This window comes from Capsella rubella, unplaced genomic scaffold (genome assembly GCF_000375325.1).
Source record: "Capsella rubella cultivar Monte Gargano unplaced genomic scaffold, Caprub1_0 scaffold_1, whole genome shotgun sequence".
NCBI classification, from domain to species: Eukaryota; Viridiplantae; Streptophyta; class Magnoliopsida; order Brassicales; family Brassicaceae; genus Capsella; species Capsella rubella.
The window spans coordinates 19,378,858-19,403,494 of record NW_006238923.1 but is presented as its reverse complement, the minus strand read 5'-3'; the positions used below and the strand labels follow the sequence as shown (position 1 = coordinate 19,403,494).

Here is a 24,637-nt window from a genome sequence, read left to right as displayed (position 1 = left end):
ATTTAAAAACATTAGTGCCGTATTTTTTAAATTTACGGAAATACTGGGGGTTAAAATAAAAACTAACTGAAAGAGAGTTGCTTTGCCGACGACCTAATTACATTACTTCACCGGTTTGATCACGGAGGAGGAGGGAAACTTCAATGGCGCCTGTTAAGGTATCTGGCGCTGTTGTTGCTGCAGCGGCGATTTTTATGCTCTCATCTTACTGTTATTGGAGCTTTTTCTCCCGCCTCTCCGAGAAGAAGAAGAGGAAGGAGAATCTGAGTATGAGGAACGGGCTCGTCGATGCCATTGGCAACACTCCTCTGATTCGTATCAATAGTCTCTCCGAGGCTACTGGATGTGAGGTTTTTCTCGATTTTTCTTATCTAGTATCGATTTGGTCTTACTATAGAGTAAATTATGAGTGAAAGTTGCAATTTTTTAAAAACTACCTGTGTCTTCTGGTGTTCAGATTCTTGGGAAATGCGAGTTTTTGAATCCCGGAGGTAGCGTCAAAGATAGAGTTGTTGTGAAGATCATTCAAGAGGTATACTATTAGCTCAAACTTTTCCGTATTCTTTCCGCTAATTAGTTAGAAAGACAGCTTTGCGTTTTATTGCGTCTTGGACTTCATAACAATGTCAGTGATTGAATCATCAGCTTGGCTTATTCATATTAGTCTTTTGCAATTTAACTTCCAGTTACTATGGTATAAATGAAATCCAAAAGTCTGAAAACCCTGATTTTTTCTTGTTTCTTTGTTTAGGCTTTGGAATCTGGTAAGCTGTTCCCGGGAGGAGTTGTAACAGAGGGTAGTGCGGGGAGTACTGCCATTAGTCTTGCTACGGTTGCTCCGGCATACGGGTGTAAATGTCATGTTGTTATACCTGATGATGCTGCTATTGAAAAGGTTTTTTCTTTCAAACACTTTAATAATACACATTTTCTTGTATGCATTATATATATACACTCAAATTTTTATTGTGCTGGACTTATTTAGTCTCAAATAATTGAAGCCCTTGGAGCTACTGTTGAGAGGGTGAGGCCAGTGTCAATAACTCACAAAGATCACTTTGTCAACATTGCGAGGCGACGGGCCAAGGAAGCGAATGAATCAGCATCAAAGAGAAGACTAAGAAGCGAATCAAATGGCAAACACCAGGAGAAAACTAATGGTTGCATAGTTGAGGAAGAGAAAGAGCCTTCCTTATTCTCAGATTCAGTTACAGGTGGCTTCTTTGCAGATCAATTTGAAAACTTGGCAAATTATAGGGCTCATTATGAAGGTACTGGCCCTGAAATCTGGCACCAGACTCATGGCAACATTGACGCCTTTGTTGCTGCTGCGGGTACTGGCGGTACTTTAGCTGGCGTTTCAAGGTTTCTGCAGGTATGGTTCATGAGTTCTTATACTAATCACAGCTCTATGATAGGATAATTCATTTATCTTATTAACAGAAAAAAAGTTCATAAATTTCTTCTGCTTATAAACAGGAAAAGAACGAAAGAGTTAAATGCTTCCTGATCGATCCTCCTGGATCTGGTCTGTACAATAAAGTAACACGAGGAGTGATGTACACAAGAGAGGAAGCTGAAGGGCGTCGACTAAAAAACCCATTTGATACAATAACAGAAGGGATAGGGATTAACAGGCTTACTAAAAACTTCCTGATGGCAAAACTTGATGGTGGTTTTCGTGGTACTGATAAAGAAGCGGTTGAGATGTCAAGGTAGTGCTCATTATGTATATGTTTCTACATACCTGTTTTATATAGTACTGATAAAGATTTTGTAGAAGTTGGGATCTTGATATCTTTCTTAATTTATGTTCTTAGGTTTCTTCTGAAGAATGATGGGCTGTTTGTTGGAAGTTCCTCAGCTATGAACTGTGTTGGGGCAGTGAGGGTGGCTCAAACCCTTGGTCCTGGTCACACAATTGTCACCATTCTTTGTGATAGCGGAATGAGACATCTAAGCAAGTTTCACGACCCTAAGTACTTGGATCGATATGGGTTGAGTCCAACCGCTATCAGGCTAGAGTTCCTCGGCATAAAGTGAAACTATCTATCTGTTACAGTAGCTTCATATTCATCAAGCGGGTTTGTTCAGAGGATGGTGAGATATTCTTTGTAGGACTCAAGATTATTAGACAATAGCTATGTCTGGAATCGACGGGAGAAAGTCAAAGCAACAATACATGTGTCTGACCTCTGAAACTCCCATAACTGCATTAAACACCTGTCTCCTCAATTGACCACAAGTCCTCACCTAATGGGCTCCATCATTACAAGATTATGGGGAACATGTTATCAGATTTTGTCTTTGTATCCATTAGATATTGTCTGTGTTCAATGCATTCTACTAGAAACTCAAGAGTTCTTATAAACATAGATATCCAAATCCTTCCACATATAAGTCGGTTTATGTAAGGTCTGATGTCCCCAACAATGGCAAGAAATGGAGTCAACAAGACACTATTGATCTCGTCACTTTCTTTCTTTAAGAATCTTTGCATTCTCATAACTATCCCAATCTTGTTTCTCTCTGACATTTTCCACGCAAGTGACTTGTTCAACACGAAAACAAAATCATACCTTCATGATCAAGAGGGGCCTGAAGGTCAGGAAACCAGAACCAATCTACATGAAGAGGAAGATGGTTTGATAGAAATATCTCTTGTGGGGAAAGAAAGGGAAAAGAAGTTGGAGAGTGTGAAAAAACGTTTAATGAGTAAAGAAGAGTATTATGAGGAGATGATGATCATGGAGATATGGGAGGAAATTGAAGCAGAAGATAACTTGATTGAGATTGACATCTCCATTGGATCAATTGTTTAAGATTTACCACTGATAATTCGCATTTTATTTCACATGTTTTTTTTTCTCAAAGTTTTGGTCACGCAAACTCAAATCATCTTGTATTAAAGTATTGCGTTTCACATTGACAAAGAAAAGGTTAGATGGCTTAGTTAAGTAGGCGTAGCAGTTTCGACTTCAACTCTATCGGCCAAAAAAGCATCAATCAAGTCCGATGCTTTGTGAGTCACAGCGTCTGTGCTCTCTTCTCTTCTATCAGTCTCATCTTGTGGGTTGGGTCTTGTTCTTGATTTCACACCAACTGTTTCAGCTTGGTCAGAGAATAGGACCTTTGAGATGTGTGAGCTGCAAATCTCTTTATATGCTTTGTAGTCTGCAGCTCCAGTGTTTCCTCCTTCGAGGATCTTGGATAATGGGTGAAGAACCGAAACTGGACCATCGCTTGACTCCAGCTGCCGCTTAAGCGTTAGGAAGTCCCAGACAAGTTCTGAATTCTTGAAGAAGACAAAAACCGCAGAGTCATCAATGTGGTAGACAGAGATGACAGAAGCCGAGCCAAAGGTTTTGCAGATGCATTCTTTGATCTCTCTAGCCTTCAGTTTTCGTGGGAAGTTCCAGATGAGGACAATGTTCTCGTATTTAAACTTTGAGACTCGCCAGTTATCTGCATTACTATGGCCTGTTCGAAGGTCAATGATATCGCCTCTTGTCCAGCTGAGATAAAGGCGGTTGATGTACTTCTCAAGTTTTTCATTCCGGGCCAAGTTATCTGATTGCGAATGCTGTTTGAAGTCAAACCCTAGATGATTGCATGCCTGCGCAAAGATGCAACCTGTCATGAAAGCATCATAACCGGCTTCATGTTTTCCTCCGGCATTCCAGTTAGAACACCTGAATTAGAGAGACAACAGTTTATATCAGAACACAGTCAAGTTTTCATGCCAAGAATAATGAAAGGAACAAACCTAATGTTGTCTACTTCAACATCAATCTTGACACGCTGCTGAAGAAACGAGTCCGAGGATCTTGAAGAAAACTCTATTTGCGGACATAACGAAGAAAATGCAGAGGATAGTGATGTACTGGACTTCTTCATCCGCTGATGCAGCATTGGATTCACATTTAAGAGTATTTTGGTGTCAACAATGTAAGGAAAGTGACTGTTAATGGAGGCGACAAATTTCTCAGCTGTTGAAGGAAGAGGACCAACAAATTTGCTGTATACATGTGCAATATCTGTGTCAGAAGAACAGAATGGTTAGAGCGAGGCATCATTAAGTTACAAAATCTTCATAGATGTATGAGAAGTAACTTGCTTGCATACCGAGGAAACAATTGTGACCAACGATCAACTTCTGCTCTGAAGCAAGTAGATCAATCACTTGACGGAACCCGATTGCAGATTGTATTTTTCTTTCCCCCACTCTCTTGCGTTCTTCCTTTGCTTCCTTCTGTGAAAAGACACACAATAATGAAATCTAAATTAAAGAAGGGTTTTAAATACAAAAAACATATCTTTCCAGCAATGTCAATGCTACCTTACCATGAGATTTTCCTTGTCAGATTGTGATTCAGTGTACACGACAAAATTTTGTGAACATGAATTTTTATCATTTGAATGAATGTAGACAAGATCTCCAAAATGCTTTCCTAAGACCTGCAAAGCCAAATCCAGAGCCAACAGATTTTTTTTTTAAAAAATCAGCCTGACGAAAAGATGAAAAAACAGAGATCAATCTTAGAGAAAGAGCATTTACCGAGTTAATAACTCTGAGCTGATGAGAAGTGAAACCCTTGAGGCTAAGAGCTGGACGCATATGGTGAAACACAGTTTCAGTACTCTGAGTCGATCCATTTGAGATCTTCGGAGACTCAGAAGATACATTCCCGCCATGTAACAAGCCAGACCGCCAATCATTCAGCATGTTCTTCATCCTTTCAGCGAATAGAACATCGGCCAACCGCACCAACTTTAAATCCTCTGTTTCACCTGATGAATCATTCCTCTCCTCGCCGTGTAACCTTTCCAAACGCTGACTTGCCTCTTCCTCTTGTCGTCTGGACAAATAAGATATTCCTGGTATTATTCAAATATGTGAATTCCTGGGGGACTTCTACACTTTCAAAACAGACTTGATTTTGCTAAATTATGTTTTGTCTTCAGGACATCCAAATATGGTATGAAATATACAGATCAGATGATAAGGAGAAAGGACACAGGCTTGCTAGCTAAACAATTTTCATCACGGAGACATCAAAATATGGTATGTAAAAGCAAATGCAGACATCAGGATCAAATGAAAAGGAGAAAGGAGGCACCTTCATGTATGCAAGTGTTGAAATCAAATTGATACTTGGCAAGAAAGTCCATGGATGTCGTCTGGCAGAGAAATTCATGAGCTGGTGGATCAAATGTGAGCTCTTGCCGCGGAAATACAAAGAAATTGTGCCTGCCAAAATGAGACCAGTATTTAAGAGAAGTAACACAACTGAAGCTGGAGAAAGAGAACGAGAGAGGGAGAGGACACTAACGGGTGGGAAACGAATGAGTGAGTTCGAGAATCCCAACGAAAGGGACAGACGCCGAACTGAACGACGGCGAATTTCTCGGCGGAGTCTTTGACTTTGAGGTATCTGACGTCGTAGCGGTCGAACTCTAAGGAGTCTCGCCACGGAGCGCTCGTCACGCCAGTCATCTCAAGGTCAATCGCCACGAAATCCGCTGCCTTCACGAGTGCACGCAGATCATTCAGCGTCGTCTCGAAGTTCGACCTCGTCACATGCTTCAACGGAAAAGCCGCCGTCGCCGCCGCAGCCGTTGAACTACTAACTGCCTCCGCCGCCGAAGAGCAGAAGCTGTAGGCGAGAGGCCTCAAAGGCCATTGCTTGAGCCGGCGCATGTTTGAACAGAGAGAGAGAATCAAACGACCATTTTTAGGTTTTTTGCTCACCGGTGGAAGAGAAGATTCCGATAACGAAACGCTCCGTTTTAGGGAATTTAAGTCTTTTGAAATATACACTTACACAATCTGCCGTTTCTACATCAATAAAACTGCAAACATTTGTCTTTACATGGCTTGAAACGGCGTGTTTTGTTTTTTTTTTTTTCCAATGAACAAAACGGAACCAAACCAAAATTCGCCACCGCTGTTACACACAATGGCTTTTACAGAAGAAGTGGCTGTCTTTACTGAGACTAACTTGGGAACTGGAATCGTCATGACGGTTCCTCTCGATATCACGGCTGAAGATTTCAAGAGTAAGCTCGACACCACCTCTAATTAAAAACCCTCTTTTTCTCTTTCGGTTTTGTTTTCCGGTAGCTACTGTTTCTATAAAGTTTTGGTCTTTCTCCTCTGGGGATTCCTAATTTCGAAACTTCTCTTATAGGTTTACTGGTAGGATTCTTCTATTAATTGTTTCTGTAACCTATGAGGAAACTGATAATGCATGCACATTTTGGGATGAAATTTTGCTGGATGTATGTTACACAGATAATTTTCAAGGTTATGATTCCTATGATGAGCAATATAACAAGTGTTCCTTTCACATTGTAGTCTGCATCATGGGTGTTTGTCTTTCTTTTGATGTTCTGTCTCTCGCATACTTGAGGACCTGCACAGTGCCTTTCTCAGTTCTTTTGAATGCGTCTCTTTGTTATACATGAGATGAGATTGTTCATGTATTGTTCTGTTTTCCCTGTTTTGTCTTGTGCCTTCAAATTGAAGGTTGATCATCTTTTTGTTTGTGTTGCACCTATTTCAATACCTATCTTCTTACCATTTTTTATTTAAGAATATCAGAGCATGTATCAATGAAAAGTGTCTTCTTTTGCAGGAAAACTCGAGAAGACACATGCAAGTTGCTTATCGAGTTTAGGGGAGATACGAGTTCATGGTCTGATGGTAATGAAACTAAGCTGGCAATTCCATTTTCAATTTATTGCTTGTAGAGTCATTCTAACTTTTGCTTCTTTTATGGTACAGGTTAAACGAAAGTCTCGGTTTTATTACCTTGTTGAGTCTGTGCCTATGAAGTACATCTTCCGAGATAACCAAAAGCCCTGGTTTATCCATGCAGAAGCTAAGGTTGTAAACGGATCACATGAGCCAGGCATTTCTAACAGCATTGACAAGGCCCAAATTAGACAGGGCATCTCCATATCTAACAGCATTGAAGGAGTCACTGCGTTGATCCAAGGTGAAAACAAGAAGATAAAGAAGTATCGGGCGAAACCAAATAAAAAAAATCTTGCACCTGGACAAACTTGCCATGACAAGAGAGAGTCTCTGGGTCCTTCCACATCTGAACTTGAAACCATAAGATCTTCATCACCAATAGCAAGATCTGTTGAGATAAAAAACTCTGAATGTTTCAACAGCTTCGTAGCAAAAACGCCAGAGGGGAAACCTGGAGACTCTGTGGATATGAGCGAAATGATGGGAAAGAAAGTAACGGTGGCTGCAAACAACATCAGAATGCACGGGAAGAGCCATATGTGGTCTTCATTGTCATCATCTATATTCAGAAGCAAGACTCTAGATGGTAAGACAGTCAGTTCTGCTACAAAATTTCTGGTGTTTGAAGTACCAGACTGTGAGGATTGAGTCTTTTTGATTAAGCTCTCCCTTACTTAATGCCTAACTGCACAAAAAGTAGCTTTGTGTAGTAGATAGATTGTGCAAGTGATGATGATTCTTTTTTGGCAAATATTTTGTAAATAAATATTAGTAAGTTTGATGATTCTGTGTTTCGTATTATTAGAAACCATGAGGGAAGAAAAAAAAAAAAGGGCATTAGATGTGAAGAAAAGAATCACAGAATTGTCTTTAGCTTTTGCTTCTACTCTTTTTTTGCAAGGATTCTCTTTATTTACTTTCTAATCAAACTCGTTTAAGAATTAAAAAGATGCTTTATATAAATAAGATAGATACAGTATTATATGATGACTATATCAATATCATAAATTATTTCCAAAGCAAAATATTAAATTACCTTGACCAAGTAACTTACCTACAAGCTACATCAGATGAAATATATATGGCTATATCACAACATTTTCTTATGTATCAAAATATAATAAATGAAATAATGTATTTTTACAAATTTTCAAATACATTTTTTTTGTTTTGGCTTGAATTTTAATACAATATCGTAGTCAATAAATAAAATAATAATAATAGTGTCAATCAAATAGGAAATTGGAGAAAGAAATAATGAAAAAAAAATAAAGAGTAAACCGGCATTGGAGAAAATATTTCTGGAGGTGTATAAAACACAAAGCGCCTTAGCTTCTTATTAGAAATCTTCTCCACTTCTCTCTCTCTCTCTTTCTCACCGTCTTTCTCTCTCCCTATCAAATCCCTCTTCTTCTCTCTATTACGCGATCCTCTTCAAAAACCCTAGTTTTGGATCGCTCCACACTTGCGATTATCTCCGAGGATCCTCAATTCTTCTCGCCTCTTCTCTCCTCTTCTCTTTCTCCTTGGTCTGCCTCACCCGATCGCCATCAATCCAAGTATTGGAGCGGATCACCCTCCCGTTGATATTTCTGATTCGGTTCCACCATCGGCGGTGGTGTATTGATCAATTCACTCTCGTGTTGAGGATTTGATCAGTGCTCAATCCTTATAGCTTGTTAAGGATATGCCCCCCTGTCTCTAAATCATGAAGCTTAGAAGGAGAAGGGCTTCGGAAGTGGTGAGTGTTCCTAAACCACGTAATTAAACCCTTGATCATTTTATATTACTCCCTCTGTCTTTGCATTTGCGTGTTTATGCTCTTTCTAGATTACTCTTTTACTTTTCTGCTACTTGCTTTTGATTTATATATTTGTTCTCAGGCTTTCGTGGTACTAGCATGTATTTCTTTTTCACTCGATAAACACGTCATCGTGGTCTGGGAGTCTATTTTATTTCTATCTTTTCTTCTGTTTGTCTCTTGGTTATTGATATGATCGTTGATTCAATCTTTTGATTTGTACAATGTGGTTTGAGTTCTTAAGCTTTGAGGCGTTTTGTAAATGGTTTTCAATGGGGTTTCATACCTTTTATTTTGTGCTGTTCTATTCTATTTTGTGTTGTATATATTTCTTGTGTTAACCCTTCTCTTATTCATCTCTACCAGCCTCCCAAAATCAAATCTTTCATCAGTAGTGTTACTGCTGTTCCACTCGAGCAAATACAAGAACCCCTTGCATGTTTCCGCTGGGAATTCGACAAGGTAACTTATAAGTCCAGTCTGTCAATCTCTTTTCCTTTTGTCCTGTCTACTCTCGTTTTGATGTATGGCTGTTTGTTTTTTCTTTTTCTTTTATATAGGGTGACTTTCATCACTGGGTGGACCTCTTCAATTACTTTGACACATTTTTTGAGAAGCACGTTAAAGTAAGGAAGGATCTGCATATTGAGGATAACTTTGAGGAGTCTGATCCACCTTTCCCAAAGGATGCTGTTCTGCAAGTTCTCCGAGTTATCAGAGTTGTCGTAGAGAATTGCACTAACAAACATTTTTATAGTTCTTATGAGGTAAAATTCTTTGCCAGAATCCCCCTAAATATTATTGATTTTTGCACGGTTTCTTTCTAATTGGTGCCACAGTGTATGAGTGATGTTGATTTCTGGTTGTTCCGCTAGATAGATTGCTCTATATACTAAGATGTCTACCTGCACAATTCTCACACACTTTTTTTTTTCATAACTGCAGCAGCATCTTTCTCTCCTGCTCGCATCTACTGATCCAGATGTTGTTGAAGCCTGTTTGCAGACGTTAGCTGCCTTTTTGAAAAGGCAAATCGGAAAATACTCCATAAGAGATGCTTCCCTGAATTCAAAACTATTTTCCCTTGCACAAGGCTGGGGGGGAAAAGAGGAAGGCCTTGGCTTGATGTCATGTGCCACAGAAAATAGTTGTGATCAGGTTTCTCACCAGCTAGGTTCTACTCTTCATTTTGAGTTTTATGCTTCTAATGAATCATCAACTGAGCTTCCTGGCGGTTTACAAGTTATCCATGTACCAGATGTCAGCTTGCGTTCAGAGTCTGACCTGGAGCTTCTGAACAAATTAGTCATTGATCACAGTGTTCCTCCCAGTTTAAGATTTGCGTTGTTGACGAGATTGAGATTTGCAAGGGCCTTCGCGTCTTTGGATACCCGGCAGCAGTATACATGCATTCGCTTATATGCTTTCATTGTTTTGGTTCAAGCAACTGGTGACACTGAGAATGTTGTTTCTTTCTTTAATGGCGAGCCAGAGTTTGTAAATGAGTTAGTTACGCTGGTGGGCTATGAGGATACTGTTCCAGAGAAAATAAGGATACTATGCTTACTTTCCTTGGTTGCACTATCGCAAGATCGAACTCGGCAGCCAGCTGTTTTAACTGCTGTCACCTCTGGGGGGAATCGTGGTTTGCTATCTGGCCTAATGCAGAAAGCTATTGATTCTGTTATTTGTAATACGTCCAAGTGGTCTCTGGATTTTGCAGAAGCCTTGTTATCCCTTGTTACTGTACTGGTTTCGTCATCGTCTGGATGTTCAGCAATGCGAGAAGCTGGTCTGATTCAGACCTTAGTGCCTCTTATTAAAGATACAGATCCCCAGCACTTGCATTTGGTCAGTACAGCTGTGCATATATTAGAAGCCTTCATGGATTACAGCAATCCAGCTGCTGCTTTGTTCAGAGATTTGGGTGGCTTAGATGATACTATCTTTCGGTTGAAACTAGAAGTCTCTCGTACTGAAGACGATGTGAAAGAAAAAAATTGCAGTTCTGATAGTAATGGGCCTGATACTGAACAGCTTCCCTATTCTGAAGCGTTAATTTCGTATCACAGGAGGTTGTTGTTAAAAGCTTTGTTACGTGCACTATCTCTTGGAACTTATGCTCCTGGTAACAGTAACATCTATGGTTCCGAGGAGAGCTTGTTGCCTGAATGCTTATGCATTATCTTTCGAAGGGCAAAAGATTTCGGGGGTGGAGTATTCTCGCTTGCTGCCACTGTCATGAGTGATCTCATTCATAAAGATCCCACTTGTTTCAATGCTTTAGATTCAGCTGGTTTAACGTCTGCCTTTCTTGATGCTATATCTGATGAGGTCATCTGCTCTTCAGAAGCCATAACATGTATTCCACAGTGTTTGGATGCTCTGTGTCTCAACAATAGCGGTCTTCAAGCTGTAAAGGACCGAAATGCCTTGAGATGTTTTGTGAAAATATTTACGTCTTCGTCTTATCTACGGGCTCTTACTGGCGATACACCTGGTTCTTTGTCAAGTGGGCTTGATGAACTCTTAAGACATCAATCTTCATTGCGCACTTATGGAGTTGATATGTTCATCGAAATCCTCAATTCCATGTTGGTTATAGGATCTGGGATGGAGGCCACCACCTCTAAGTCAGCGGATTTGCCTACTGATGCTGCTCCTGTTCCTATGGAAATTGACGTTGATGAGAAGAGCTTGGCAGTTTTGGATGAGGCAGAACCATCTTCTGACACTTCTCCAGCAAGCATTGAGCTGTTTCTTCCAGATTGTGTGTGTAATGTTGCTCGTCTCTTTGAAACAGTTCTTCAGAACGCGGAAGTATGTTCCCTGTTTGTTGAGAAGAAAGGAATTGATGCTGTTTTGCAGCTATTCTCTTTACCTCTTATGCCTCTAACAAACTCTCTTGGTCAAAGTTTTTCTGTTGCTTTCAAGAACTTCTCCCCTCAGCACTCGGTTGGTCTAGCCCGGATAGTCTGCTGCTACTTAAGAGAACATCTGAAGAAGACAAATGACCTTTTGGTTTCCATTAAAGGCACTCAGCTTCTTAAATTAGAGTCTGCAGTCCAGACGAAGATTCTGAGATCTCTCTCATGCCTAGAAGGCATGTTGTCCCTCTCCAACTTTTTGTTAAAAGGAACAGCGTCAGTTATCTCAGAATTGAGTGCTGCTGATGCTGATGTACTGAAAGAACTTGGTATAACATACAAGCAAATTATTTGGCAGATGGCCTTGTGTAATGATACCAAGGAAGTAGAAAAGAAAAGTGTAGATCGAGTATCTGATAATTCAGTTTCAGCTTCATCGAGTACTGTTGAAAGAGAAAGTGATGAGGATTCAAACAATGCTTCTGCAATCAGATACACAAACCCTGTATCCATTAGAAGCACTAGCTCTCAGTCTATTTGGGGCGGGGATCGTGAATTTGTGTCTATTGTGCGTTCTGGCGAAGGTATTCATGGTCGTACACGACATGCAATAGCACGGATGAGGGGTGGGAGAACTCGTCGGCACCTGGAGTCTTTTAATTTTGATTCTGAAATTCCAGCTGATCTACCAGAAACGACATCTTCCCATGAGCTGAAAAAGAAAAGCACTGAAGTTCTCATTGTTGAAATTTTAAACAAGCTGAATTGTACATTACGTTTTTTCTTCACAGCCCTTGTGAAAGGATTTACCTCTGCTAATCGTCGTAGGATTGATGGAGCATCATTAAGTTCAGCATCTAAGACGCTTGGTACCGCCCTAGCTAAAGTATTTGTTGAAGCTTTGAACTTCCAGGGGTATGGTGCTACTGCTGAGCATGACATCTCTCTGTCAGTGAAGTGTCGATACCTTGGAAAAGTGGTAGATGACATCACTTCCCTGACATTTGATACTCGAAGGAGGGTCTGTTTTACATCTATGGTGAATAGTTTTTATGTCCATGGAACATTTAAGGAACTTCTCACCACATTTGAAGCAACTAGCCAGTTGCTATGGACTGTGCCGTTTTCTGTTCCTGCATCTAGTACTGAGAATGAGAAGCCAGGTGAAAGGAATATATGGTCTCACAGTACGTGGCTGGTAGACACTCTGCAAAACTATTGCCGAGCACTGGATTATTTTGTTAACTCTACATATCTTTTGTCTCCAACCTCTCAAACACAGCTTCTTGTGCAGCCAGCCTCAGTTGGTTTGTCAATTGGACTTTTTCCTGTCCCAAGGGAACCTGAGACTTTTGTTCGAAATCTGCAGTCTCAGGTTCTGGATGTCATACTACCTATATGGAACCACCCTATGTTTCCAGATTGCAATCCTAACTTTGTTGCTTCAGTTACCTCGCTTGTTACAAATATATATTCTGGTGTTGTGGATGCTAGGCAAAATCGGAGTGGTGCTACTCGGGGTACAAACCAAAGGGCCTTGCCTCTACAACCTGACGAAGGCGTTGTTGGTATGATTGTTGAAATGGGATTTTCAAGGTCAAGGGCCGAAGACGCGTTACGAAGAGTTGGAACAAACAGTGTTGAAATGGCTATGGAATGGTTGTTTACCAATCCTGAGGATCCTGTGCAGGAAGATGACGAATTGGCTCAAGCACTTGCCCTATCTCTCGGAAGTTCATCAGAAACTCCAAAACTTGATGATACAGAAAAGCCTGTTGATGTTCCGCAGGAAGAAGCAGAGCCAAAACAACCACCTGTCGATGAAGTTATTGCTGCTTCAGTGAAGTTATTTCAGAGTGATGATTCTATGGCTTTCCCGTTAGTGGATTTGTTTGTGACACTTTGTAACCGAAACAAAGGGGAAGATCGGCCAAAAATAGTGTCATATCTTATTCAGCAACTGAAGCTTGTACAACTTGATTTCTCCAAGGATATTGGTGCTTTGACTATGATACCTCACATTTTAGCATTGGTACTCTCAGAAGATGATCACACACGAGAAATTGCTGCACAGGATGGTATTGTGAACATAGCAATTGATATCTTGACGGATTTCAACATTAAGAGTGAATCTGAGACTGAGATTCGAGCTCCAAAATGCATTAGTGCTTTGCTTCTTGTCTTGAGCATGATGCTACAGGCACAGACAAGACTCTCGTCTGAATATGTGGAAGGAAACCAAGGTGGATCGTTAGAGCCGAGCAATTCTCCACAATACTCAACAGCAGCTTTAAAGAATGCGTTATCTTCAGATGTTGCTATAGGGGAGTCAAACAGGGCTTTGGAATCTATTTTTGGAAAATCTACAGGCTATCTGACTATGGAAGAGGGTCAAAAAGCTTTGCTAATAGCTTGTGGCCTCATAAAGCATCATGTTCCTGCTATTGTCATGCAGGCTGTGCTTCAGTTATGTGCTCGATTGACTAAAACACATGCTTTGGCTATCCAGTTTCTGGAGAATGGAGGCTTATCTTCACTTTTTAATCTTCCGAAAAAATGTTTTTTCCCTGGGTATGATACTGTTGCATCTGTTATTGTACGGCATCTTGTTGAAGATCCTCAAACTCTCCAAATTGCTATGGAATCTGAAATACGACAGACATTGAGTGGGAAGAGACATATAGGTAGGGTATTACCTCGGACATTCCTAACAACAATGGCACCTGTAATTTCAAGAGATCCAGTTGTTTTTATGAAAGCTGTGGCGTCAACTTGCCAGTTGGAATTATCAGGAGGGAGGGACTTTGTGATACTGTCAAAGGAAAAAGAAAAGCCAAAAGCTTCTGGCAATGAACACGGATTATCTTTGAATGAACCCCTTGGAATATCTGAAAGTAAGCTTAATGATGGGTCAGGAAAATGTTCGAAAAGCCACAGAAGGGTACCTGCCAACTTCATCCAGGTTATTGATCAGCTTATTGACATTGTCTTGAGTTTTCCTAGGGTGAAGAGGCAGGAAGATGATGAAACCAATTTAATTTCGATGGAGGTTGATGAGCCAATTACGAAGGTTAAGGGTAAATCAAAAGTTGGTGATCCGGATAAAGCAGAACTTGGATCCGAAAAATCTGAAGAATTGGCCAGGGTAACATTTATTTTGAAGTTGTTGAGTGATACTGTTCTCATGTACTTGCATGGAACCAGTGTCATACTGAGGCGGGATACAGAAATATCTCAACTTCGAGGATCCAATCTACATGATGATTCACTTGGAAATGGAGGGTTAATTTACCATGTCATTCATCGATTGCTTCCTATATCTCTTGAAAAGTTTGTTGGACCTGACGAATGGAAGGAGAAACTGTCTGAAAAGGCTTCCTGGTTTCTGGTTGTTTTGTGCAGTCGTTCCAGTGAGGGGCGTAAAAGAATTATCAGTGAGCTTTCAAAAGTTTTATCCGTATTTGCTTCCATGGGAAGGAGTTCTAGTAAAAGTGTTCTTTTACCTGATAAAAGAGTGCTTGCTTTTGCTGACCTGGTTTATTCGATCTTGACAAAGAATTCATCTTCAAGCAATTCACCTGGTTGTGGCTGTTCACCTGACGTTGCAAAGAGCATGATAGATGGGGGAACTATCCAGTGTCTGACCAGCATCCTTCACGTGATAGATCTTGACCACCCTGATGCTCCAAAGCTTGTCACTCTTATTCTCAAGTCTCTTGAGACACTGACGAGGGCTGCAAATGCTGCTGAGCAGCTAAAGTCAGAAGGACCAAACGAGAAAAAAGGCACAGATTCTGATGAGAGACATGATACTGATGGAACTTCAGCTGAGGCTGAAGTCAATGAGCTGAATCAAAATAATAGCAGCCTACAGCAAGTAACAGATGCAGCAGAGAATGGACAGGAGCAGCCTCAAGCTTCCTCTCAAAGCGAAGAAGGTGAAAGGGGTCCGAGTCAAACCCAGGCTATGCCTCAGGAGATGAGGATAGAGGGCGGTGAGACGATACTGCCTGAACCTATTCAGATGGATTTCATTCGAGAAGAGATTGAAGGTGATCAAATTGAAATGAGTTTTCATGTTGAAAATAGGGCTGACGATGATGTAGATGATGACATGGGTGATGAAGGGGAGGATGATGAAGGAGATGATGAAGACGCAGATTTAGTGGAAGATGGAGCTGGTGTTATGTCTCTTGCTGGAACTGATGTGGAAGACCCTGAAGATACTGGCCTTGGAGATGAATATAATGATGACATGATTGATGAAGACGAGGATGATTTCCACGAGAATCGTGTAATAGAGGTGCGGTGGAGAGAAGCTCTTGATGGGCTGGATCACTTCCAGATTCTTGGGCGATCTGGTGGTGGAAATGGTTTTATTGATGATCTTACAGCTGAGCCGTTTGAAGGTGTGAACGTGGATGACCTATATGCTATGCGGAGACCATTGGGATTCGAGCGTAGACGTCAAACAGGCAGATCATCTTTTGATCGATCTGGCTCAGAAGTACATGGTTTTCAGCATCCTCTCTTCTCAAGACCTTCACAAACTGTCAATACAGCGTCAGTTTCAGCAAGTGCTGGCAGTATATCAAGGCATTCAGAAGCTGGCAGCTATGACGTAGCACAGTTTTATATGTTTGATACACCTGTTCTACCATTTGATCAAGTACCAGTTGAACCTTTCAGTGATCGTTTAGGAGGTGGTGGGGCACCTCCTCCGTTGACTGATTATTCTGTTGTTGGTATGGATTCATCAAGAGGGGTTGGTGATAGTCGGTGGACTGATATAGGTCATCCTCAGCCAAGTAGCTTATCTGCTTCCATTGCCCAGTTGATAGAAGAACATTTTATTTCCAACTTGCGTGCTTCTGCTCCAGCAGATACTATTGTCGAAAGGGAGACCAATACCACAGAAGTTCAAGAGCAGCAGCACCCAGTTGTTCCACCATCGGTTGGAAGCGAAACTGTTTTGGGCGATGGTAACGAAAGTGCTCAACAAAGTGAAGAACGTGAACTGTTAAATGTTGATAACCCACCTGATGAAACGGCTGGAAGTATCTCTCAAGGTCAAGCTAATCTAGCTTCTCCTGTTGTACGAGATGCAGGTGAAACTCTGCTGCAGCATGAAGTTATGCAGCCTCTTCCGTTAAACAGTAGACCTAATGAGATTGATAGAATGGAAGTTGGGGAAGGTGATAGAGCACCTATTGAGCAAGCAGACCGCGAAGCAGCGCATCTTATCTCCACTGCCCAGGGTCAACCTGATACTTCCAGTATTCAAAATGTGTCTGTTAGGGCGACCCCTTCTCCAGTAGATGATCCTAATTCTACTTTTCAACCAAGTGTTGATGTAGATATGAGTAGTGATGGTGCAGAGGGAAATCAAAGTTTGCAACCTTCAACTTTGGACCGTGACAACAATGAGCTCTCATCCATGGAAGCTACACAAGATGTGAGGAATGATGAACAAGTTGATGAAGGTAGCTTGGATGGTAGGGCACCTGAAGCGAATGCCATCGATCCTACGTTTTTGGAAGCCCTCCCTGAAGATTTGCGTGCAGAAGTCCTTGCTTCTCAGCAAGCTCAGTCTGTCCAGCCTCCAACTTATGAACCACCTCCAGTAGACGACATAGATCCTGAATTTTTGGCTGCACTTCCCCCGGATATCCAAACAGAAGTTCTGGCTCAACAAAGAGCACAAAGGATGGTACAGCAGTCACAAGGACAGCCAGTTGACATGGATAATGCTTCAATTATTGCTACTCTACCTGCTGATTTACGCGAAGAGGTCTGTATCTCTTTATTTTAATTTAGGTCATTTGAATTTTGAAATTTGAAATGGTCATCACAATCTGAAGTATGCTGTTTTCAGGTTCTCTTAACTTCTTCAGAAGCAGTGTTGGCAGCTTTGCCTTCACCTTTACTTGCAGAAGCGCAAATGCTCAGAGACCGAGCTATGAGTCACTATCAGGCTCGTAGTAGTGTTTTTGGAAGTAGCCACAGGCTGAATAATCGGAGGAATGGTTTGGGTTACAATAGGCTGACAGGGATGGACAGGGGTGTTGGAGTCACTATTGGTCAGAGGGCTGTTTCATCTTCTGCAGGTGGCTTGAAAGTAAAAGAGATTGAAGGTGACGCTCTTGTGAATGCTGATGCTTTGAAATCACTAATCAGGCTATTACGACTAGCACAGGTAAGAGGCATTCTTGCTTTCTTTTTCCTTACCCTTCTTATTTTCGAATGCTGAATTGACTATTTTAATTGAAATATGACAATAACTCTTTTGTGCTTCTAACAATGATGCTCTTTTAATGTACTAGCCGTTGGGAAAAGGCCTTCTGCAGAGGCTTCTATTAAATCTATGTGCTCACAGCGGTACAAGAGCAAACCTGGTCCAACTTTTACTTGATATGATTAGGCCAGAGATGGAAACATCACCAAGCGAGTTGGCTATAACTAATCCGCAAAGACTCTATGGCTGTCAGTCAAATGTTGTTTATGGTCGATCCCAGCTGTTGAATGGTAATACTTCCTGCCGAAATTCTTTGTTTGTTGTTCTAGCCAGCTTCCATAGCACCGACTAAATTTATTTTTTCTTAACACAGGTCTTCCTCCTTTAGTGTTCCGTCGGGTGCTCGAGGTTTTGACATACTTGGCGACAAATCATTCGGCTGTTGCTGACATGTTGTTTTACTTTGATTCATCACTTCTATCCCAGTTGTCAGGCTCAAAACCCTCTGTATGTGAAGGCAAGGGTAAAGAGAAAGTTACTCATGGGACAGATTCCCGGAATCTGGAGATACCTCTGATTGTCTTCTTAAAACTGCTTAATCGGCCTCAGCTTTTGCAGAGTACATCTCATTTAACACTGGTATGTGTAGCTTGATTTTCAGAATAGTAGGCATTTTCTCATGGCAGTCTCATGAAAGTTGTTTTGGTTGTTATTTCAGGTCATGGGTTTGCTGCAAGTAGTTGTCTACACAGCAGCATCCCGAATTCAGGGTTATTCTCCATCATCAGGAGTACCTGAGAAATCAGAAAACAAACTCGTCAGTGAAGAAGGCTCAAGTGAAACACAAAAAGATGCTGAATCTGATTTAGTGGGTGAATCTGAACTATCTGTTGCAAGAAGGAAGAATTGTGCTGAAATATATAACATATTCATGCAGTTGCCACAGTCCGACCTCTGCAATCTTTGCATTCTTCTTGGATATGAAGGGTACGAGACACCCTTCATCCTTTCTTCAGTTCTTTGCGTTCTTATGCTTCCTCTTTCTTCTTTTATATCTGTACATAGTAGTCTACACAACATAGGTCTTTTCTTTTCCGTGGTCAATTATTTCCCTGAATTGCTTTAGATGAACTCACATGTTTTATTACCGTAATAGGTTATCGGATAAAATTTACTCGTTAGCCGGTGAGGTGCTGAAAAAGTTGGCTGCCGTAGATGTCACTCATCGCAAGGTTTTCACAAAAGAACTCTCAGAATTGGCGAGTGGTTTGAGTGCCTCAACTGTTCGTGAGCTGGCAACACTAAGCAAAACACAGAAGATGAGTCACAGTACTGGTTCCATGGCAGGGGCTTCAATTCTCCGTGTTCTGCAAGTGCTTAGCTCACTAACTTCCCCTATTGAGGATAACAATGCGGGAACTGAAAAGGAAGCAGAACAGGAGGAACAAAACATTATGCAGAGACTAAACACAGCATTAGAGCCCTTGTGGCAGGAACTTAGCCAGTGTATCAGTATGACGGAGTTGCAGCTGGATCATACTACAACAAATGTTAACCCCGGAGATCATATTCTAGGGATCTCTCCTCAGTCTGCTCTTTCTCCCGGAACGCAGAGGCTCCTGCCTCTTATTGAGGCTTTCTTTGTTCTCTGTGAGAAGATTCAAACCCCGTCAATGTTACAGCAGGATGCAAATGTGACAGCGGGAGAAGTAAAGGAGTCGTCTGCTCATGGTTCATCATCTAAAACCAGTGGGGATTCTCAGAAAAAGTCTGATGGCTCTGTTACATTTGCAAAGTTTGCGGAGAAGCATAGGCGACTTTTGAATTCATTTGTTAGGCAAAATCCGAGTTTGCTGGAAAAGTCCCTTTCCATGATGCTCAAGGCACCTAGGCTGATTGATTTTGACAACAAGAAAGCGTACTTCAGGTCAAGAATAAGGCATCAACATGATCAACATATTTCTGGGCCATTGCGTATTAGTGTCCGCCGTGCTTATGTGTTGGAAGATTCGTACAATCAGTTACGTATGCGCTCCCCACAGGATCTTAAGGGACGTCTGAATGTGCAGTTTCAAGGTGAGGAAGGTATTGATGCCGGTGGTCTTACCAGAGAATGGTATCAGTTATTGTCAAGAGTTATATTTGACAAAGGAGCATTGCTCTTCACTACTGTTGGAAATGATGCCACCTTCCAACCGAATCCCAATTCTGTTTACCAAACTGAGCATCTATCATACTTCAAATTTGTTGGTCGCATGGTAATATATCAGGACCTCTCAATGCAGTGACCTGATTGTTTGTTTTTGGTCTCTCTGATGTGTTTATGATGTCGTTGCAGGTGGCCAAGGCATTGTTTGATGGGCAGCTATTGGATGTCTATTTTACCCGTTCCTTCTATAAACACATACTCGGTGTGAAGGTGACCTATCATGACATTGAGGCGGTGGATCCTGATTACTACAAAAATTTGAAGTGGCTATTAGAGGTTTGAGGACCTAGCATTTATTTACCTTATCTACTACAAATCTCAAAAATTGAAGTCAGATCCTGCTTTTTGAGACTTATATTTGTCCCTTTTTTCTGTTCATTCAGAATGATGTGAGCGACATACTTGACCTCACATTTAGTATGGACGCAGATGAGGAAAAACATATTCTTTACGAAAAGACTGAGGTATGTGCTGCTGGAGTTTTATTTTTTGTGTGCGCTTAATCCCAAAGTGCCTACTGTATCGAATTGATCTTGTTATCTTTGATGTAAAGGTGACGGACTATGAGCTTAAACCCGGAGGACGAAACATACGGGTAACAGAAGAAACAAAACATGAATATGTTGACCTTGTGGCCGGCCACATACTTACCAATGCGATTCGGCCTCAAATCAATGCCTTCCTCGAGGGCTTTAATGAACTGATACCTCGTGAACTTGTATCGATTTTCAACGATAAAGAGCTTGAGCTCCTAATCAGTGGGTTGCCTGAGATTGACTGTAAGTTGGAGTCTATTGTTATTGTTCAATATTGTTATATCTACTTATTTGCTTATGCAATCAAGTATTATGACACTCTTTATTTTGTCGTTTTTTTAGTTGATGATCTAAAAACCAATACCGAGTATACCAGCTACACGGCAGGATCCCCAGTTATTCATTGGTTTTGGGAAGTTGTAAAAGCTTTTAGCAAAGAAGACATGGCTAGATTTCTTCAATTTGTCACTGGAACATCAAAGGTAAACCATCCTGGTTGGTTGATGAGCTCGATCTCCTTCCTCTCTTCCCCCTTTAGAAACGTCACAAAATCATAAAAAGAGAAAAATTGTTTTTGTTTTACAAGCGGTGTTTCTGTCTTCAGGTTCCTTTGGAGGGCTTCAAGGCACTACATGGTATTTCTGGCCCTCAAAGACTACAAATCCACAAAGCATATGGAGCTCCAGAGCGGCTGCCATCAGCTCATACATGGTTAGAAATCATTACAAAACTTTTTTTAATTAATTGATTATTAGTTTTCGACCTGATGATTCTCATTTCGAGTGTTTGCCAAATTCATTCTGTTGCAGTTTTAACCAACTAGACCTCCCCGAATATCAATCTAAGGAACAACTGCAGGAACGCCTGCTACTTGCCATTCATGAAGCGAGTGAAGGTTTTGGGTTTGCTTGAACGAAAGGCCTTATCGAAACCATCACCTTCAGAATCAGCGAAAAAGACCCATCAATCCTTCATTCTTTTGACTCCTCTGTACATGTAAATACGCTTCACCCCTTGTACATTTTGTAGATTTACCATATATTGCTAGATTTTGAACAAAACAAATAATCTTAAGATTTCACTTGGTTCTGTGGCAGATCTCGAAGATTTTCAGACAGGATAAAGGAGAAAGAGCTTTTGATTAAGACCGCAGAAATGAATAGAAAACTCAAGGGGCTAATTTTTTATCTGTCCATATATGTTAGTATTCTTAGTCTTTTATTGGTAGGTTTTCTCGCTCTCTCCTTTAGATTTTGTAAAATAAAATCCTTTTAAAAATAGTTGCAAACTACCCGAATATTAGTCGTTAGTAGTTGATGATATAATATTGATGTAGCAAAAATAAGATGAGTAGCTACTGCTCATTACTCTTAGACTCTTTTTGTTCCCTACACAAACGCCAAACAAGTGCAGGCAGATACAGCTAAAACAACTGATTTAACTGTCACGTTCATTGGCATTTTTCCTTTGTCTTTCCTCAGCAACATACCTTCATACAAAGGCCAGTTTATGACAACAAGTATTCCTGTTATCACAAATTGAAAACCCATTGTCTTTAAATCTCCACCATCTCCAGAAGCTAATCTCATAACCGCTGCGGCCATGCAGAAGAGATTTAGCATAGCGAGTGTTCCGAGGAGGAGAAACATTGGAGACTCCACTCCAAACTCCATTGCCTCATCCTTGTATCTCTCTGCTGCCTCTTCTTCTGCTACTTTCGCTGTTATCACAAACGCTGACTCCGAAACCCCAACTAGCTTCATGATAGTGTCCTTGAATCCGAAAAGAAACGAGCTTGTTCTTCTATAAAGCCACATCCTTTGCTCGTTCCACCATCCACGGAAGGTCCCTTCGCACCACAAGAATTCAGCTAAGCTATAGGCATTAGCTGCCACAGTGACGTATCCAAACGGGATAAACCACCAGCTCGAGACCTGGATTCAATACCAATTCGGTTTTACTCTGAGATTCCTAGTTTATACGAAAACAAAAAATAGAGGAAATCTTTCTTTTTACCTTTGGGAACAGAGGAATGCCTTTGAAGAGGCAGAGAGAAGTCAAAACAGAGTAAATAAGCACAGGTACTGAAGATGGAGCCCAAAGGCAATAGCAACAGTAACCAAGTATCAGTCCTAAACTGATCTTTCCTCTTCCATACCAGACTGGACTATACTCTGAAAGTAGAATCTGAAAGTCTCCCTCGGACCATCTCCTCTGCTGCACAAGCATTTGATGCAAATTGGTCGGCGCTACCCCTAAAAATGCTTTCTTGTTCGGGTTCAAGAACGCTGATTTCCATCCGCGACACTGAATCGCCAAACCAGTAATTACATCCTCTACCGGACAACCATATTTCACACCCATCTGCCACGGAAAGGGATAGTGAACGTTTAACTTGAGTAAAAGAAAAGGTCAGGAGTAAGTAAGTATTAATCACTGCCTTACCTCCTTTCCCCATTGAGTGTTTTCCTCATAAGTGCAGCTCGCGAGATCCTTAATCATCTCAGGCTCTATCATTTCTTGAATTTTATCAGATTCTTCTTCTTCTTCTCCATACTTTCTACCACAGATCACATCTCTTCTGTGAAAGCAGCCAGTTCCAATGTATAACGGACCACCATTTCCGTCCAATCCAAGAAACTCCACCTGATAATTGTTTTTTGTTAGTTTCCACATCCCAAAACATAAGAGTTAATTAAAAGGAGAAGTGATATTTCACGAATCTATGTGGTTTCTCTCCTTATAGCTTACATTCACTCCTACTCGCATCAAGCTTCCATACAAATCGTTCCTTGTAACGTTGTCAAACCACTGCGGAAACTGCACGAAAGCAATCTCTTTTCCCTCTTTCTCATCGAGCAGAATGCAGAGCGCATCGCGTGCTGAATTTGAGTTGTTTGCGTACATATCACAGTCCAAGTTAAGTATGATTTTCCCACAAGTTATCTTGGAAGAAACTCTCAGCTGTAAGAGAAATACAGTAAAAAAATAGGAAGTCACATTAAGAGATCAGAATTAACTTATGAAGCAAGAAACCATTACCAATGCGTTCATTGCTCCAGCCTTGAAGTTATGATGATGTTGAGGTCTCTTCTCTCTCGATAAATACACCAGCGTTGGTATTGCTATTGTATCCTCTTCTCTTCCGTCTACCAAAATCTGACATGTAACAAAACCAAAAAAAAACATAATTCAGTTTTACTTTTATCGATCGTTGTAATAACTGAAAGGCCATTAATATTATACTTACTTGAAGAATGGTTCCATGGTTTCTTCGAGTAGCGTCAGCATCCCACTGTGAAAATCCGTCACCGTACTTCAACCTTGCCTCCTCCGGTACTCGTCCGAGTCTTGACGCCGTTTCAATCCTGGCCGCCATTTCTCTATACAGCTCAACCACCTCTTCAGCCGCAGGATCAAAAAGACCATTTCCCTTGGAAGACAAGTAAGCTGCCGGAGATGTCGGCTCAACCTTGAACCTTTTGCAGAACGGAACCCAAGTTTTGGCAAACTCAGCCGCCTCTGTGAGAGCATAGAACGTCAGCTCTGAGCCACCGTCATCTGAGAGATACACGGCGAGTTTCTCCGGTGGATAATCGAGAGCCGTCACAGATAAGACTGTGTTGACCACCAACAACGGCGGCTCGATCACCGGATCCGCCGTGCAAACGAAAACGTCAAGCCTCGGGAGATTGTTTCCATATCTCCGGGAGAGTCTATCGGAGAAGGTGAATCGCCAAACCGGATTCCACCGGGAAGATTGTGTGACCACCCAATACAAACCGAACCAAATCTCCGCAATCAACATAACCAACCAGATCGATCGATCTAAACCGGTCCGGTTTTCATCAGTCTCTACCGGTACGGTCACTCTATAGAACCAAATCAAACAGATACACAGAGAAACCGAGACTGAGAAAATCCGGTATGCAATCACTCTTCCGGTTTTCCTCCTGGTCTCAGAAAGCGGTTCACCTTCGCCTTTATGAACCGGTCCAAACCGGTTATTATCTTCTTTCCCCATATCTATCTGAAGCGGCCAACAAGTGTGAATGAAAAGATGAGAGATGTGTGTATCAGACAAGTGGAAAGGTTGAGGCTTTATATAAGAACCAAACTTGTGGAGGCTGTAAGTTTGGGACATTGTCAAAAAAGTGTGGATCTCGAGACAGTCGCTTACGTCAGTGGAGCTGTCAGCTACAATGTTTCTATTACAGTCAAATAATGGC

General features: G+C 41.2%; 5 protein-coding genes across 5 annotated transcripts; 3 read left to right on the top strand and 2 right to left on the bottom strand.

Moving 5' to 3' along the window:
- Nucleotides 1–22: 22 nt before the first annotated feature.
- On the top strand, nucleotides 23–2,474 carry LOC17900045 (cysteine synthase 2). The gene is made up of 6 exons (XM_006303709.2): nucleotides 23–350; nucleotides 458–532; nucleotides 752–895; nucleotides 986–1,375; nucleotides 1,480–1,715; nucleotides 1,821–2,474. Exons 1-6 carry the CDS (start codon nucleotides 144–146, stop codon nucleotides 2,041–2,043), a joined length of 1,275 nt encoding a protein of 424 aa, XP_006303771.1. The 5' UTR covers nucleotides 23–143; the 3' UTR covers nucleotides 2,044–2,474.
- A 292-nt stretch (nucleotides 2,475–2,766) lies between these two features.
- On the bottom strand, nucleotides 2,767–5,807 carry LOC17896660 (poly(A)-specific ribonuclease PARN). Its single transcript, XM_006304614.2, has 7 exons — nucleotides 5,334–5,807; nucleotides 5,121–5,251; nucleotides 4,559–4,878; nucleotides 4,345–4,458; nucleotides 4,126–4,252; nucleotides 3,767–4,037; nucleotides 2,767–3,692 (listed from the first exon to the last, which is right to left on the bottom strand). The coding sequence occupies exons 1-7, from the start codon at nucleotides 5,699–5,701 to the stop codon at nucleotides 2,954–2,956; spliced, it is 2,070 nt and encodes a 689-aa protein (XP_006304676.1). The 5' UTR covers nucleotides 5,702–5,807; the 3' UTR covers nucleotides 2,767–2,953.
- Nucleotides 5,808–5,952: 145 nt separating this feature from the next.
- On the top strand, nucleotides 5,953–7,676 carry LOC111828590. The gene is made up of 3 exons (XM_023776894.1): nucleotides 5,953–6,060; nucleotides 6,639–6,706; nucleotides 6,788–7,676. Exons 1-3 carry the CDS (start codon nucleotides 5,961–5,963, stop codon nucleotides 7,406–7,408), a joined length of 789 nt encoding a protein of 262 aa, XP_023632662.1. The 5' UTR covers nucleotides 5,953–5,960; the 3' UTR covers nucleotides 7,409–7,676.
- A 445-nt stretch (nucleotides 7,677–8,121) lies between these two features.
- LOC17900200 (E3 ubiquitin-protein ligase UPL1) lies at nucleotides 8,122–21,777 on the top strand. Its single transcript, XM_023776893.1, has 16 exons — nucleotides 8,122–8,501; nucleotides 8,928–9,023; nucleotides 9,122–9,328; nucleotides 9,507–17,219; nucleotides 17,304–17,624; nucleotides 17,752–17,953; nucleotides 18,037–18,302; nucleotides 18,382–18,650; nucleotides 18,820–19,921; nucleotides 20,002–20,148; nucleotides 20,256–20,336; nucleotides 20,426–20,651; nucleotides 20,751–20,890; nucleotides 21,013–21,119; nucleotides 21,218–21,404; nucleotides 21,506–21,777. Exons 1-15 carry the CDS (start codon nucleotides 8,469–8,471, stop codon nucleotides 21,318–21,320), a joined length of 11,013 nt encoding a protein of 3,670 aa, XP_023632661.1. The 5' UTR covers nucleotides 8,122–8,468; the 3' UTR covers nucleotides 21,321–21,404; nucleotides 21,506–21,777.
- LOC17897394 (cellulose synthase-like protein E1) lies at nucleotides 21,736–24,461 on the bottom strand. The gene is made up of 6 exons (XM_006303746.2): nucleotides 23,659–24,461; nucleotides 23,451–23,567; nucleotides 23,160–23,372; nucleotides 22,854–23,054; nucleotides 22,425–22,772; nucleotides 21,736–22,342 (listed from the first exon to the last, which is right to left on the bottom strand). Exons 1-6 carry the CDS (start codon nucleotides 24,430–24,432, stop codon nucleotides 21,797–21,799), a joined length of 2,199 nt encoding a protein of 732 aa, XP_006303808.1. The 5' UTR covers nucleotides 24,433–24,461; the 3' UTR covers nucleotides 21,736–21,796.
- Nucleotides 24,462–24,637: the final 176 nt, after the last annotated feature.

Bases quoted from the DNA above. Each gene is read 5' to 3' on its own strand.
- LOC111828590 (XM_023776894.1), top strand. From the start codon at position 5,961: ATGGCTTTTACAGAAGAAGTGGCTGTCTTTACTGAGACTAACTTGGGA. The intron at 6,061-6,638 runs GTAAGCTCGACA...CTTCTTTTGCAG, and splicing joins CACGGCTGAAGATTTCAAGA to GAAAACTCGAGAAGACACAT. The intron at 6,707-6,787 runs GTAATGAAACTA...TTTATGGTACAG, and splicing joins TACGAGTTCATGGTCTGATG to GTTAAACGAAAGTCTCGGTT.
- LOC17897394 (XM_006303746.2), bottom strand. From the start codon at position 24,432: ATGGGGAAAGAAGATAATAACCGGTTTGGACCGGTTCATAAAGGCGAA. The intron at 23,373-23,450 runs GTAATGGTTTCT...TTTCTCTTACAG, and splicing joins CTGGAGCAATGAACGCATTG to CTGAGAGTTTCTTCCAAGAT. The intron at 23,055-23,159 runs GTAAGCTATAAG...AACAATTATCAG, and splicing joins TGATGCGAGTAGGAGTGAAT to GTGGAGTTTCTTGGATTGGA.
- LOC17896660 (XM_006304614.2), bottom strand. From the start codon at position 5,701: ATGCGCCGGCTCAAGCAATGGCCTTTGAGGCCTCTCGCCTACAGCTTC. The intron at 4,879-5,120 runs GTGCCTCCTTTC...GAATAATACCAG, and splicing joins CAACACTTGCATACATGAAG to GAATATCTTATTTGTCCAGA. The intron at 3,693-3,766 runs GTTTGTTCCTTT...TCTCTAATTCAG, and splicing joins GTTGAAGTAGACAACATTAG to GTGTTCTAACTGGAATGCCG.
- LOC17900045 (XM_006303709.2), top strand. From the start codon at position 144: ATGGCGCCTGTTAAGGTATCTGGCGCTGTTGTTGCTGCAGCGGCGATT. The intron at 533-751 runs GTATACTATTAG...TTCTTTGTTTAG, and splicing joins TTGTGAAGATCATTCAAGAG to GCTTTGGAATCTGGTAAGCT. The intron at 1,376-1,479 runs GTATGGTTCATG...GCTTATAAACAG, and splicing joins GCGTTTCAAGGTTTCTGCAG to GAAAAGAACGAAAGAGTTAA.
- LOC17900200 (XM_023776893.1), top strand. From the start codon at position 8,469: ATGAAGCTTAGAAGGAGAAGGGCTTCGGAAGTG. The intron at 8,502-8,927 runs GTGAGTGTTCCT...CATCTCTACCAG, and splicing joins GGAGAAGGGCTTCGGAAGTG to CCTCCCAAAATCAAATCTTT. The intron at 20,891-21,012 runs GTAAACCATCCT...TTCTGTCTTCAG, and splicing joins TTGTCACTGGAACATCAAAG to GTTCCTTTGGAGGGCTTCAA.